Source organism: Vanessa tameamea, chromosome 3 (genome assembly GCF_037043105.1).
Source record: "Vanessa tameamea isolate UH-Manoa-2023 chromosome 3, ilVanTame1 primary haplotype, whole genome shotgun sequence".
NCBI lineage: Eukaryota > Metazoa > Arthropoda > Insecta > Lepidoptera > Nymphalidae > Vanessa > Vanessa tameamea.
In genome coordinates this window covers 1798358-1812843 of record NC_087311.1, presented here as the reverse complement: position 1 = coordinate 1812843, position 14486 = coordinate 1798358, and the positions used below count along the sequence as shown (strand labels likewise).

The 14486-nt window shown below is 30.3% G+C and overlaps 2 protein-coding genes across 3 annotated transcripts in view; one reads left to right on the top strand and one right to left on the bottom strand.

Annotated features, from left to right (window-relative positions):
- Positions 1-14486, bottom strand: part of LOC113395457 (proton-coupled amino acid transporter-like protein CG1139) — a 225368-nt gene that overhangs the window by 112158 nt on the left and 98724 nt on the right. The gene's annotated exons all lie outside the window — the stretch shown is intronic.
- Positions 4810-14486, top strand: part of LOC113397206 (glycine receptor subunit alphaZ1) — a 30935-nt gene continuing 21258 nt past the window's right edge. For both annotated transcript variants that reach the window (XM_026635441.2, XM_026635442.2), the window contains exons 1-2: positions 4810-4957; positions 10817-10921. In XM_026635441.2, the coding sequence (XP_026491226.1) occupies positions 10878-10921 (44 nt within the window). In that variant the 5' untranslated portion in view covers positions 4810-4957; positions 10817-10877. The remainder of the gene's footprint in view (positions 4958-10816; positions 10922-14486) is intronic.

The window sequence follows — 14486 nt, the reverse complement described above, 5'->3', positions numbered from 1 at the left end:
TTATTCTTACAAGGTAACAAAGATGATCGCAGAATAACACATGTGCTTACTTGCGTTCTGCTCTCAGAAATATATAATTTAAAAAAAAAAAACATGCCATGTTCACGCTGATCTTGCGCTTCAAGGCCTTAAGATTGTTTGTTGTTTTTATTATTTGTCATGACTAAGCCGTAACAGTGACCTAGTTGAATTTTCAAGGAATTTTCGTGGAACTATGGTCGCATAAATTGGTTACAACAGCTATTACGGTTCCAAATAGCAGCATCGTGTCAAGGAGGCAGACGGTGTCCAGTTTTTGTTATCGGAATCGTAAAAAAGTCTTAAACATTATATCTCTTGTAAAGACATAATTACCACGTGAGAAAAAAGAATGATCAGTAATATCAGAAATTAATAAACAGAGAGAAAAATAGATAAGATTCATTTTGTAAATCAAGTACTAATGTGCGATCTTGCCTTACCATTATATTTAAACTAATATTATAAATGCGAAAATAACTTTGTCTATCTGTTAAATTTTCGTGGCTCAACCATTGAACCGAATTTGATAAAATTTGGCGTAAAGCAAGTTCGAACCTCAAAGAAGAACAGAGGCTACATAAAACATAGACTTTTTATATCTAAAACTTAGGAACGCCCCACGTAACACGCACGTAAAGCCGCAGACGAGAACTAAGATGCTATATATGAAATAATTCCTATTTTAAGATCCTGTAAGAAGAAATACGTGTTCGAACAAATTAACAAAAAGTTGGTAACACCTGGGTTATTTATTCTAACATTTTTAACCTTGGTTTTAAGCAAGCCTTTAAAATGATTGACATTGGCTTGTAAAATAGATTAAAAATGAAATACTTTTGCAGTTTTTCAAGTAATGTAAGTTCAAGGTGAATTTCTTTTATAGGTACTTATATTTTTAAAACACCTTCATAAATTGTATTTTGCTGCCTAATAATAAATACCATAATATAACAAAGGTTATTTAAGCTACATTTTCTTGGATTCTCACTTTACGCACGTGAATTCTTAAGGTAAATATTTTGAGTAATTTCAATATATTTCACAATTTTTTAGAATTTGTGTTTTATATTTTAAGTAATACGTCTCAATTTCATTCAACTTCCAATATTTTGATAGTTTAACTGTAACCTAAAACAAGTATCGCTTTTAAGTACGACTTACGGATAGCGTTTCAGTGAATTTTATTGATTGTAAATAGTTTTGTTATACGACTGTAGCATGAAACGAAAGTTCGGTGCTCTCAATCGTGACTAACAGTTTAATTAGAATATATTAGCTAAAGCTATTTTGATAACCTCATTAGCTGATATTTAATGATGTCTTGCGCAGCAGACCGGCGCAGGTTAAGGTACGTATAATCCTTTCAGTAGTCAAATTCAATTGACTTCCAGTATGATCATAAAAACGCATTTAATAATATTTAGATTAAAAAACAATATAACGGCTTTAATGAATATATCTATCTATCTATCTTTTAAAGCACTTATTTCAAGTATTTTAGAATCACTAGTCACTATTGACTCTAGATTAACCTGATATCGCTAAGGTATGGTCATGGATTTACTCTATGTCCACTTATTTTAATTAAATTCTATTCAAATATAGCTTACTACAAAATAATAACCACATAGTGTTGATCACCAACCGCCTATCCAAATAATAAAAAAAAAATCTTGTTACGATCGAAGGAGAATCTGAAACTGTGATATGTCCTAAGATGTACTATTTTTAAATTGGGTTATAACCTAACACTTATTTTCAACAGTAGCCTTTGTGACTGTGAAAAATCGAATAAAAAATGTATTAAATTCTGACTCATGTAACAATGTAACATTACAGCGGGATAAAATAAACCTTATTCTTAAGAGAATAAGAAGCCTTTGGTAAGAAATGGAAAATATACGACCAATATTGATTTTCCATATCCGTGAGAGACGCTTAGTAATAACTTTTTTTACCTTTGTTATTTTGTACAAAAGACCTAAAAAAACTCGAAGTAATATTAAATTCTAACTAAATAAATGAGTAATACTCACTCAACGGTGGTAGCTTCACTTAATATAGTGCTGTAAAATTACGATTCAAAATTACTTGTAAAAGCCTACTTGAATTTAGTATATTTTGATTTACGGAAGTAATTATATTAAATCCCATTCAACCAATATTTAACTCACCATAGCAGTACATTATAATAATTGAAATATCGAAAATATATCTATACATCGTTTAGAATTTGATATTCTATAAAATTTCTATAAAAATTAAGTTCCATAGAAGAACAAATATAAACATGCAAATAAATATAATATTTAATGATTTGAAATTCCACTGGCTTTTCCTTCTAGTAGGAATATAAAAACTATGTCCAATACTCTTACCGGTAGCACGACAAAGATAAGTACTATAGTTTTAACGTAACAAACATTAAAAAATACTCTCGATAATAATATAAATAGAAAAAAAATAACGTGTAAGGAAATTACACAGCAAGTAAAAAAAATAAAAGACTATTTATCAGAAGAAAACTAATCTGAAATAAAGTCATAAGCATAGTTATGGAAACATACATGAAGGTTGTTCTTTTCTTTTTTTTTTAATTAGTGAGTATATTGATATTGTTTTAGAGAAAAATAAATTGTAACAGATACAAGGTAATAAAATTAGACTTCGAAGTCGTTTAAAAACGTGTTTTATTTTATAATTTTATTTGTGAGATTTTATGAGATATTAGACTATAACATTTTTATGTCGAAGAGAATATTATTTTTTCCATTTATTTCCCTGTATTGAGAAGAAAAATATCCACAAGCAATTTAATGAGTAGTAATTGAGCTGAGTTGCTTTCTTTTTTAATATATTCACCCAAAATTTACTAATTTAACGTAATATAATATAACATAATATTAACATCTCAAAATATTTGATGTCTCTAATAATTTAGAATAAGACATGACTTACTTTTCGAGCTGGATAACTATTGAAATTTTGAAATATAATTTCACTACTACTGAATTTCTAATTCTATGACTTTTATGAATCATATGGTGGAAAAACGACAGATTTTTATGGAAAATTCTACTTAGTAGAAATTGATTTATATCAAATTATGCTTTGCCATAATTGTAGGAATATTTAAATCAGCTAATTTTGTCAGAATTACTTTCCAAAAAATTCTCTCGCAACGGAAATTTGTCACGGGATAAATTACATTTAGCTGAATTGAAAAATTATTTCAACCGAAATGATGTAAAAATTATGACTTCAAATAAATTCGCGCTAATTTAATCGTGAACGTTTTAAATATAAGAACAACATAATATAAAAATATAAATTTATACGCAATAAAATTTAATAAGTAATAATAAGTAAAGTCTATTCATACTAAAATAAACCTGAAATACGATTTTTTTTTAATTTAATCATTTTTTTAAGTTTATTCATTCCTTTTGTACTTTCGTGCTTATAATGATTCACTTAAAATGACCTAACGTTCTTCACTTAAAATATCTTTAGAATAAAACAAATCGATTCAATTTATAACATAATCATATTTATGTCCGCTAACAAAGGATTCAGATAATAACTCGTATCTCATCTCGTATATCATAATAACTCGAGGGATCCAATACTACCTCAAAGTTTCGAGTTCCCCAATAAGCATTTGAAATAGATTATTAAGATATTATAACTAATTTTAGATGTTATCTGATACTTTGTCATCTAAATACTGTTTGAAATCAAGTGTAACCTGAAAACTGTCAATCCTAAAATATATAATAGTAAATGTAAATTTCCCACTGCTGGGCTAAGGCCTCCTCTACTTTTCGGGGAGAAGGTTTGGAGTTATTCCACCACGCTTCTCCAATGCGGGTTGGTGGATATTTATCTATCTCGGCTCTATAATTCTAGAATTATAATTAAAATAAGTAAACACCATACCCCATGCCCATGTCCCAAGGTCGGCGGTCAATGTCGTCACCGTAACGTCACGTAACCGCGCCACGAGTGCCGCAGCGTATGTCACATCGGTATCAAAACGTTATGCGCTGTTCGTCAACATTTTGTATCGCTTACGATTCGTCGCTGACATACATCCTAAAAGTCTTGAACTTACTTCAAAAATACGTATCTCAAATTTTATTCAGACGACGATTACATGTTGGACAAAATAAATTTAACGCATTCTATGTTTAATCTAAATAATCATTCTTAGGACGTAAAAATCAATAATTAAATGTGTAATGAATTGAAGCTTCATATTTATAACTAGTTCATAATAAAATTTAGACTATATTTCATTATTAAAATATATAATTTAAAATATTTACGTGTTAAGTATCGTTGAAAAAATTATGTCCGTGTTACAAATCCAGACATATTTTTTTCAACGATACTATACTGTATCTATTTCAATAGTCCTTATTAAGATTCTAATACAGATGATACTATGTTTAAATAAAATAAAAATAAAAAATAGGAAGATATACGACTACTATATTTGGAAATAAAACTTTACCTCTCCGTGGAACATGCATCATGTGAATATATATAAATGAATTTTCATAAAACCTTTGGCTAAATAATATACCAATATTTTTGTATTTTATTAACATTTAACTACCATTGCCAAACTAAGAAAAACTAACACAAACATTTATTATTAAAGAAATTACGCAAAAAAATAATCAATAGGAATTATTAATGCGATATCTACTGTTTGTAATATTTTTTAATTAATGGTTTAGCGCAGCTGGAAAGGCGGTGGGTGTCTACGGGCTAGCACGCAAACCGACTTCTGCAACGGCTTTACAGTTAAAACTACCGCGGGATCCGTCCTGGCCGCTTTTTACTCTAATGTTTTTGTAAAAAATAATTTGAATTAATCAGTGGATGGCAGTGCAGTGTTGTGTTCTAGGATTACAGACATGATTCGATGGTACGTTCAAAATAACAGTCTTGACTTTTTTTATTGTTTTGTAAATAAACTTTGTTTCTAGTTATAGCATCGAATATGCTATTGCTGGCATTTAAACTAATTTGCATCTTCTGCGAAAATACTTGAAAAACTTTTTTACTGTTTTATTTAAACGTTTGAGTTTACCTAACCGTATTTCATTTATGAATAATTAATAATTCATTTATTAGTTTGATTAAAAGCAATAATACTATCGTGTCATTGTTTTCGTAGCTCACTCGAAGTCTTTAACAACACGATTGCTTTGTAAAGCTTGACCTTTACATGTGTAATCTTTTATTTTGAGGTTAACGATGCTTCCTTTTGACTTTGGCATAGTGGCGGGAAAATATTCACAAGGAAAAGCATTCCTAAGAAGACTAAGCGCTGAACAAGTAACAAATCCCTGAAATAAATGTGTTATATATACGTTACTTAGTAACAATGAGTAGCTTTTCGTAACAATGGAAATTATATCGCCAGTCTGTATTGATATTAATTTTTATTGTAACTGTTAGACTACTATACTATTGTCCTTCACTTGCCAAGTTATTCGTATTAACCGCTGTTACTCCTTCGGCTGCTTCAAATAACTAAAATATAATTATCATTGTACATGGAAAATGGTTAAATAAAAAAATATATATATATCCCGCTGAGTTTCTTTCGCCGGTTCTTCTCAGGTCCGAGGTGCTAAATTCCGAACCGGTGGTAGATTTTTGACAATCAATAAGCAAGTGTAAACACTTCTATATTGAATAAAGATTTTTGACTTTGACTTTGACTCCTTACATTTATAACAATAAAAATTCAATTTGTTACACGTTTTTTTCATTAACATTTATTATTTTGTTGTCATGCCTTAAATTTTTTTAAAATAAAATGAGCGCTATTTTTTATACATATTGTATTAATAGTGTAACATTAATCTCTTCCGGTAATATCAGTAGTTATCAGAAAGTAAACTCAAAGTTTCACTTGCACAATATGTAATACAGTAATGCTTACAATTTTTGTAAAATAGTTATTGTAGTAGAAATCATAGTTGAATTCAGCAAAGCTTTTCTGAAAATAAATTATATGATAATGATGATGCTATTAACTCGGTGGTAGTTCTTAGCCCTTCTGGATAGGTACCACCTACTCACCATATTCAAACACTGATAATTACTACACTCTACAAGCACAAGGGTTAATCTTAATTCCCAAGATTTATAGTAGTATTGGCGATGTAAAGGATGGTTCATATTTCCTACAGGACCTTTGTCTATGCGTAGTGGTTATCATTTACCATCCGGTGGCCGATTGGCCAGTTTTTTAGTCATCCTATATAATATATCCCGAAGCATATATAACATTTTAGTTAATATCATACGACTTTCTAAAATTTCTTTGTCAAGTACTACGTCAAGTTCCCAGTTTGTTCGAATATCGATTCGATGGCAAATTTATCCACAGATAAAGCAACGTACGTACGCAATTTGTCATGAACACGGTCATATTGGCATAACAGTCTTTGTCTTTTTAGATATAACCGAGCTGCTCTTTTTTTACATTTTACATACAACATGAAACTTCACAGTAATGTATTAGTAAAATTCAGACTTATAATGAATATATAATATAATGTACGTATATAAAATGATAGTCAATAAAAAAAACTGGCGATTCCTGACGAATTATTAAGACAGTAAAATAAAATAACTCCATTTTGTTAGACAGCGCATAGAATCATATGTCGATTTAATTTATTTACATAACGTTAAGGAGTTATTCAATATAATGTATCTAGTCACGGAGGGATTAATTCCGGACGTCCTAATGACGAGGCACGTAAAATGGTACAATAGATAAGTGACTTATTGCATAATTGGGCGTTATTCTTTCGTTCGTACTTCCTCGTACGTGGGTGTGAGATGCTTGATCACGCTGTAGGATGTGGATTGATACGACTGAGGCGTGTGAAGTGATAAAACAAACAATACTTCTGTATATTTATGTTTGTCATAAAATAAATGGCACCGGTAAAGGGTAAGTTAACGAGGTTTACTATTAATATTGCATAGATTTAAAACCTCTCATTTGATAATAATCAAAATAATTGTAATCCTGATTATTTTGGGTAGTATGGTTTTTGTGTGAACACAGTTTTGAAAATATTATTTATGTCCAAGATATTATTAGATTTATGATCTTTTTAAATTCAATATATCATCAAAACAGTTGATAATTAATGCTGATGACTTTGAGTTAAATGAGAAGCTTATAGTAGGAGCAATAGATCAGTGTCTGCGAGACAGATGAATCTTAAATATTTTTGGGAAACATTATTATAAACGCATCACAGGGAAACGCTGAATTCATTTAAATGACAATTAACATACGTACGAGTAAAAATTTACCTATATATTAACTATCAAATTATAAAAAAGGCTAAATTTAAATATTACTAAACGAATATTTGGCCTTTATATCCTGAAATATTAATGAAAGGCCGAAGATGACCTAGTGGTAAAACTTGAATCTTAACCGAAAGATCGTAACTTCAAATCCAGAGTAAGGCATGTTTATAAAGACATATAATTGAATAAATTGCTTATTTATATGCTTAGATAGACTGTCAAAGTTGAGAACATCTCTAAAATTGTGGCCAACAGCTAGCACAAACTACACGCACACTAGTAAAGTAATGTGACGTTTAGCGAGTGTAAAGCGTAACTGTCACGCACACTAAGATAATAGAGTATTATCATTTTTTTTAGTTATTTTATAGTTAAACTATATCTATATGAATAATCTAAGATTAAATATTAATTCCTCCATACGTAAGTAACGTGATAAACGGTCTTACATAACAGTTAACATGATATGCTATCACCAAACGACGTCCTTAGGGGACGTGGAGCGCTTGATCGCGTCTAATTGACTCGTCGTCTTACATCTATGCAAGTCTACATTTTCAACCAACTAAGGCAAAGATAATTGTTATTAAGCCTAAATATTGAAAATAATTTAGATGTAGTACGTGTGAGAACAAAATAGGTACTCAATATACGTCTCTGTCGTAAATATACTTAAAAATATATTTACATAATTATGTAAAACAGTTTAAAATTGTATTATTTCTGATAACACCGTATTGTTAGGAAGTTTAAGTATAATAATTAAAAATATGATAAATTTAATTGAATAAGGAGTTAACTGACAAATAAGATTAAATAGTTCGCCATTTTTTATATCATTATTAAGAATAAGGTAACGCCACATATGCTTTCTCGAGGGATATCAACGGTAATTAGAGAGACACTTATATGATTACACAAACTCATATTCAAATTAATTTATTTAATAAACTACCAACTACGTAGTTTAGCGGTCCCATCTGAATATTGCTCTAACCAGTAATTCAAAGCACTAATTCAATTCAAGCTATTTAGTAATACAAATGATGATAATCATAAATTTAAGAATATCTTCAAAGACAATTCAATGCACATGCTTTAAGTCATTATATAAATATGCCATAATTATTTACTTCAACGGTTCACTTACTGACAATTCAAAAACACAACGATAAATTTAGACCAGATTATCTGTAAGATATAATGCACTAATAATTGTAATAAAGAACATACCTATTTATCGAGTTATTTGCAAAAAAATATTAGCATTTATACTTTACAGTTTGTACTAATAATTTACCAAGGACGTCTATAGAAAACAATACGTCAGGTGTACAATAATATGAGATTACTTCTTTGTTTGATGCTATTTATTAGAAATAATATATAAGTCCTATTGATTGTACATATAATATCTATGTATATGGGTTAGTATTTTTAGTTATATTACAAGATATTTAAAAGAAAATGATACACGTGGCGCATTCACCCAGATATATACAATAAGCATAGACAATGTAAAAAGGATCAAAGGGCTCAGGTCAGTATCAGCAATTCAGACAGTTATAATATACTTTTTTATTTTTTTTTATATAATTTGTTATGTATTCTAAATTTAATACGGGGTGCCTTACAAAATGACATAATAGTAATATCACTAGTAAAGGATTATATTGTGTCTTAACACGAGAGTTTGTAAAATGATTGAAATCAGTTTACAGGCGAAGATATGGTAGATACACAAAGAGGTAAACTCGGTTCAAATTTAGCACAACTATCTCGGAAAACACTAAATCATAAATTTATTTCCACTTTCATTTTGCAGTTGACTAAAAATAATTGAAATATCTTCCAAACTACCGCAGCGTCTTATACCAAAAATTTTAATCATGTTTTTCATAACAATTGAATTTTCGATTTTCGAAATAAATCTGAAAAATATTTTTCATTTAGGTAACGCAAGTACAACAATAAAATTAATTATTAGGCCTCGTTATTTTCAAACAGTTCATATTATGCAAAATTTTCTACGTAGCTAAGCTGTATCAAGCGCGTTGTGAATAATTTATGCTATGATCGATTCCTTCAAATCGATGTAATAACGTGCCTCGCTGAATGTGTCAAGTGAAAGCAATAAGAAAATCAGCCTTTGGATAATAGATAAAGTAGCTTCATTTCCTTCATTCTCTTCTTTAAAAACATAATCCAAAATTTAAACAATGCGTTGACCGTTGACTGAAGCATAAAGTATATTAAATACCCGTTCGAAATCGTTAACTACTTAAATTATTAGTTGTGCTATGTATATCTTTATTCTGCTTTTATTGATTATGATTTTATATTAGATACTGTATCATACTTACATAGTATACGGCATTACTTTAGGTATATTTTCAAAACACAAAATCTAGACAAAAAATCTCAAAAAGAGAATTGGATAAGAAGTTGCGTATCTAAATAATACTTCAAAGGTAAGCTTTAGTTGAGAATATTTTTCTGTTTTATTTTGCTGTATGAATTTTATATCAAAGATAAATATAATTTTGCTAAATATAAAAGTACTATAAAATTTATATTATAATAAATTAAATTTTATTTTATCTGATATTATACCTCTGTACCTAATAGTTCATTTTACAATTTTGGCTACTTAGAATGTATTAATTCTTGTTCACTTATTTACGTCACTCGCACACTCAATCAAACTTACCGCCAATCTTTGAAATAATTTATTGTTACAAATATTATGATCCTATATAATAGTGATGTCTTTTTTTATTTAAAAAAAAATCGTTTCTTTTTTTAAATCAGGAAATGGAATGATCAATGCGATGACGATAACAATTGTTTTCATGACAAATGACAAATAGCCGATGGGTCTACATGCATTTACGAAACCTATTTCCGTAGGTGAATCTGAATTGTTTTTATCGGCATTGCGGTAAAAACTATGGTCACTATTGACGTTGTTATTTATCTATACGTATAAGAGAACTGTAATAGAGGTATGTACAGCGTTTCTGTAAAAATAAAACTCAAAGTCACAGGAGATAACATGAAATGCCATGAAGGTTATGATATGATATTCAAAGCTGTTTCTAATGAAAAGTTTTAAAATAATTTCAAAAATCGTCTGATGAGTATGGTTTTCGTCAAACATACTTGAAATAACGACAAACTTATTAATGTGCATCAATAGTAAGATTTAAAGTAAATACGAAAATTTAAAGTTCGCGACTGAAAATCAATAAACATTTATTTTATTGATCATAATATAGGTGTTAAAATGAATAGATTTAATTCTATCATAACAAGAAATGACGGATCAATATTTTAGTAAAATTTATTTACAAGAAATTTAATTCAGCATTGAATATTTATAGGACAGAAATTGCGCGAAAATCTTGTATACAATAACGATCAAAGACATTATTTCCAGATATACCATAGGCGTTGGAATGACCTGCTACGCTTCGTTCCACAGTCTGCCGCCATAGAAAATGATTCCTTGCATCTGGCCGACAACGTTTTTCTTCTTAATATGGTTTGTTTCATTCAAATTAAATTATGCCTTTATTTATTCTAAATATTTATAATGCAAGAGCCAATCTTTGGCCTCTAAATAGTCTTAAGTATCAAGACTGAGCTGAGATGGCCCAGTGATTAGAACACGTGCATCTTAACCGATGATTGCGGGTTCAAACCCAGGCAAGCACCACAAATTTTTCATGTGCTTAATTTGTGTTTATAATTCATCTCGTGCTCGTCGGAGAAGGAAAACATCGTAAGGAAACCTGCATGTGTCTTATTTCAACGAAATACTGTCACATGTGTATCCCCCAACCGCATTGGAGGAGCGTGGTGGAATGTCCTCCAAACCTACGCATCGAAGGATGAGGAGGCCTAAGCCCAGCAGTGGGAAATTTACAGGCTGTTAATGTTACCAAGACTGGTTAAGTATTGTTATGATATCGTCCTGACCGATTTCGTTCACGGTGGCAAATGTCAAGAGAGACCCATCAGTCATGTTGAGACGGTAAATCCCACACGATCGGTAAGAGTTCAGTCACAGGATTATCGGCTTTGCGTGCTTAATGAGAACGGAATTATGGGCAGGCAAAAAATCTCGATATCAAATTTTTCGACCCAACATGCGATTTTAACGTGGAAGCCTAGCTTTTCACCTAGATGTCCGAAAATCCATAACAGCGCGATTTTTAAATCATTTTCTGCCTCGCACAACCACTCTGTGGAACCAACTTTTGCCGGCGGTTTTTCCGAACCGATACGACTTGGGAACCTTTAAGAAAAGAGCGTACTCCTTCCTCAAAGGCCGACAACGCACCTGCAAGCCATCCGGTGTTGCAGATGTCCTTGAGCGGTGGTAGTCACTCACCATCAGGTGAGCCTCCAGCTCGTTTGCCACCTATCAAAAAAAAAAGCTGAATCCTGCTTTAAGTCTCACCAACGACTTTTGGATAACTATGCTTCTGAATATGATAGTCAGTTAAAACCAAATAGCAGATTTTTTAAATGACTTAAAAATATTATATTTAAAAATAATAAATAATATCTATTCTACTTAGATCGAAAAGATTCATATTTCAATTACTTTTTTAAGCTTATTCAGCTCTTGAATTTGTTCTGGAAAATAAAAGCTAACGTTAATTCGTTGCAAATTTATTTTAACCTTTATAAAATTCCAATTATTTAATTTTTTATAATTATTTTAATTAATTGCATATAAACGATTACTTGCACGAGCACAATATACAACGATACGGTATATTTGTCTATCTGTCTGAAGGTCGGCACTACATACATTAGATAGCAATCAGCGGTCATTTGTTAACCTACAAGCACTAACGTTACTATAATCGCCTTTATAAGATGGGACGACAAGTTGGCCTTGAACTCTGTAATAATCTACAGGGCTGCTACTTCGTCGCTAAATATAAGAATTGATGTGACTGCCCATAAACCATTCTACTGCTGGGCAAAAGCTTTTCTGTTGACTAATAGTCGTTGTAACTAATTTAACCACTGTCCGGGTTACAGGATTTATAAGCAAAATTTATGTACGCATTCTGATGTCTACGATATTTTTGAAATTTTAAGATCATATTTGAAAGCAACGAATCTACATGTAATCTTAAAATGAAACCCTTCTGACGAAAAATTGTTTTACTTCCGTCAAATGATTTATAATTATCATCAATAGGGCGGCTTAAAATTACACGTTACATCTGCCTAGTTAAAGCTGCTAAGAAATATGTACAGGATGAAATTAAATCATTATGGCTTATGTCCTGACTTAAAATAAGAATATTCATACGTATTATTCTACGCTAAATATAAATAAATTGGTTCGAAGAAACTAGACAAACAATTTCTACAACTATGACCAAGAATCAAGTCTAATAATCCTCTAATATTATAATGGACTGATCTAAAAATAAATATCTATACAAGTCAATTTTTAAATACTTACGTTTGTTATTTACCCCGCAATAAGACAAAGAATTTAATTAATTTCCATAAAAAACGAATTGAAGTGTAAGCTAAAATGTCTCTGAAAATTGTTGTTTGTTATCAAACAAATGAAGAAGATACAAACTCAATTACAAACGGTATCATTTCATTTCCTGTTTTAATGGAAATAGAAATTATATAATTAAAATAAGATAAAGCAAATTTCTCGTCTGACGCAGAGAAAAAACAATTCATGAACGATTTGTAGATCTATATTGAATATAGAAAAACCTGCAATAAAAAGTGTAATATGAATTATATTTTGTTGATAGTGAATGCTTACCCAATGAGTACTGATCTTCAGATGAGAGGAGTACTAGAAACGTCTTCATCTATCGTAGTTGTTACTGCTCAAATAATAACAAGGCATTCTCACGTTCGGGCTGAAACAGGTGCTACCCGATAAACATAATTTGCACAAGTTGCAGACTGCTTTAAACTTTAAACTCTTGCCAAGAATGAGCACCTGGGGTATGGTGCATACCCTAGTGGAGAATGCCGAGATCTAGAATACGTAATATGGCTCACTACCCCAATAAGCCGTATACACAGCAATACATTATTTTACTGTTTAGACGTCATGGTTGATATAAATTAGAAAGTAAATTCTTTAATATTACCGTAGTGATATTACAAATAATATCTCTTCGATACACCATATTAAATGAATAAAATTTTTAAACACAATATTATTTTTTAAAGTTTAGATTTAAATTTGTAACTCTACGCCTAGTTCTTCTGCACCTAAGCGACAATCTACTTTTAAGTAAATTAGATTCAACTTTTGATAAAACGACAAGCTAGGGTGAAGGTGAAATAATGGCAATGAATCACTGATAAGGCAAAGACACGACAACACCCTTAGAATTGAATAGTTTTTCTAATTTAGTTAAAATACATTATTTGTGCGTGGATTTTGTATCTTTATATCGTTGGATTATACAAAGGTTTTGGAGACAAGATTAAACATTTATATAAAATTAAAATAAAAGAAAATAAATTTAACGCTTGTTCCCCCTTACAGAGCTCTTTTTATGTGGAATCGCTGGTTTAGAGGCTATTAGGGCAGGGGACGCCGAGGTCCTGGGTTCAAACCTTAATTCGCGCCAGTAATAATTATATTGGAATTTTTTATCTGGTAATTAGCAGTAAGTACTTAACGTCCCATGCCTCGGGAAGCACGTCGAGCCACTGGTCCAATATCTTAACAATTTATGATCAAGTCATTGTGTTATGTGTACTTATGTTACACTTGTATATATATATATACTTATATACTATGTATAAATATGGGTATTATGCATTAAGAACAATGACGGAAATCGATGATATAATAAAACAGAATAAAAAACTAATCGACAGAAAGAGAGTCTTGAATCCAGACTGTAGGAATAGCGTCTAAAGATGCACAATCAGAGAAAGTTAAACGAGTTATATATTGTGTAACAAAGAAAAATTAAACAGGTTAAGATAACTGTACTTATGAAAAAAGATAATATTTTTGAAAATCACAGAAAAAAACACAAAATAAGAAAAGATAAAAGAAATAAGCGAAATATTCACGAACGTTTCTTAAC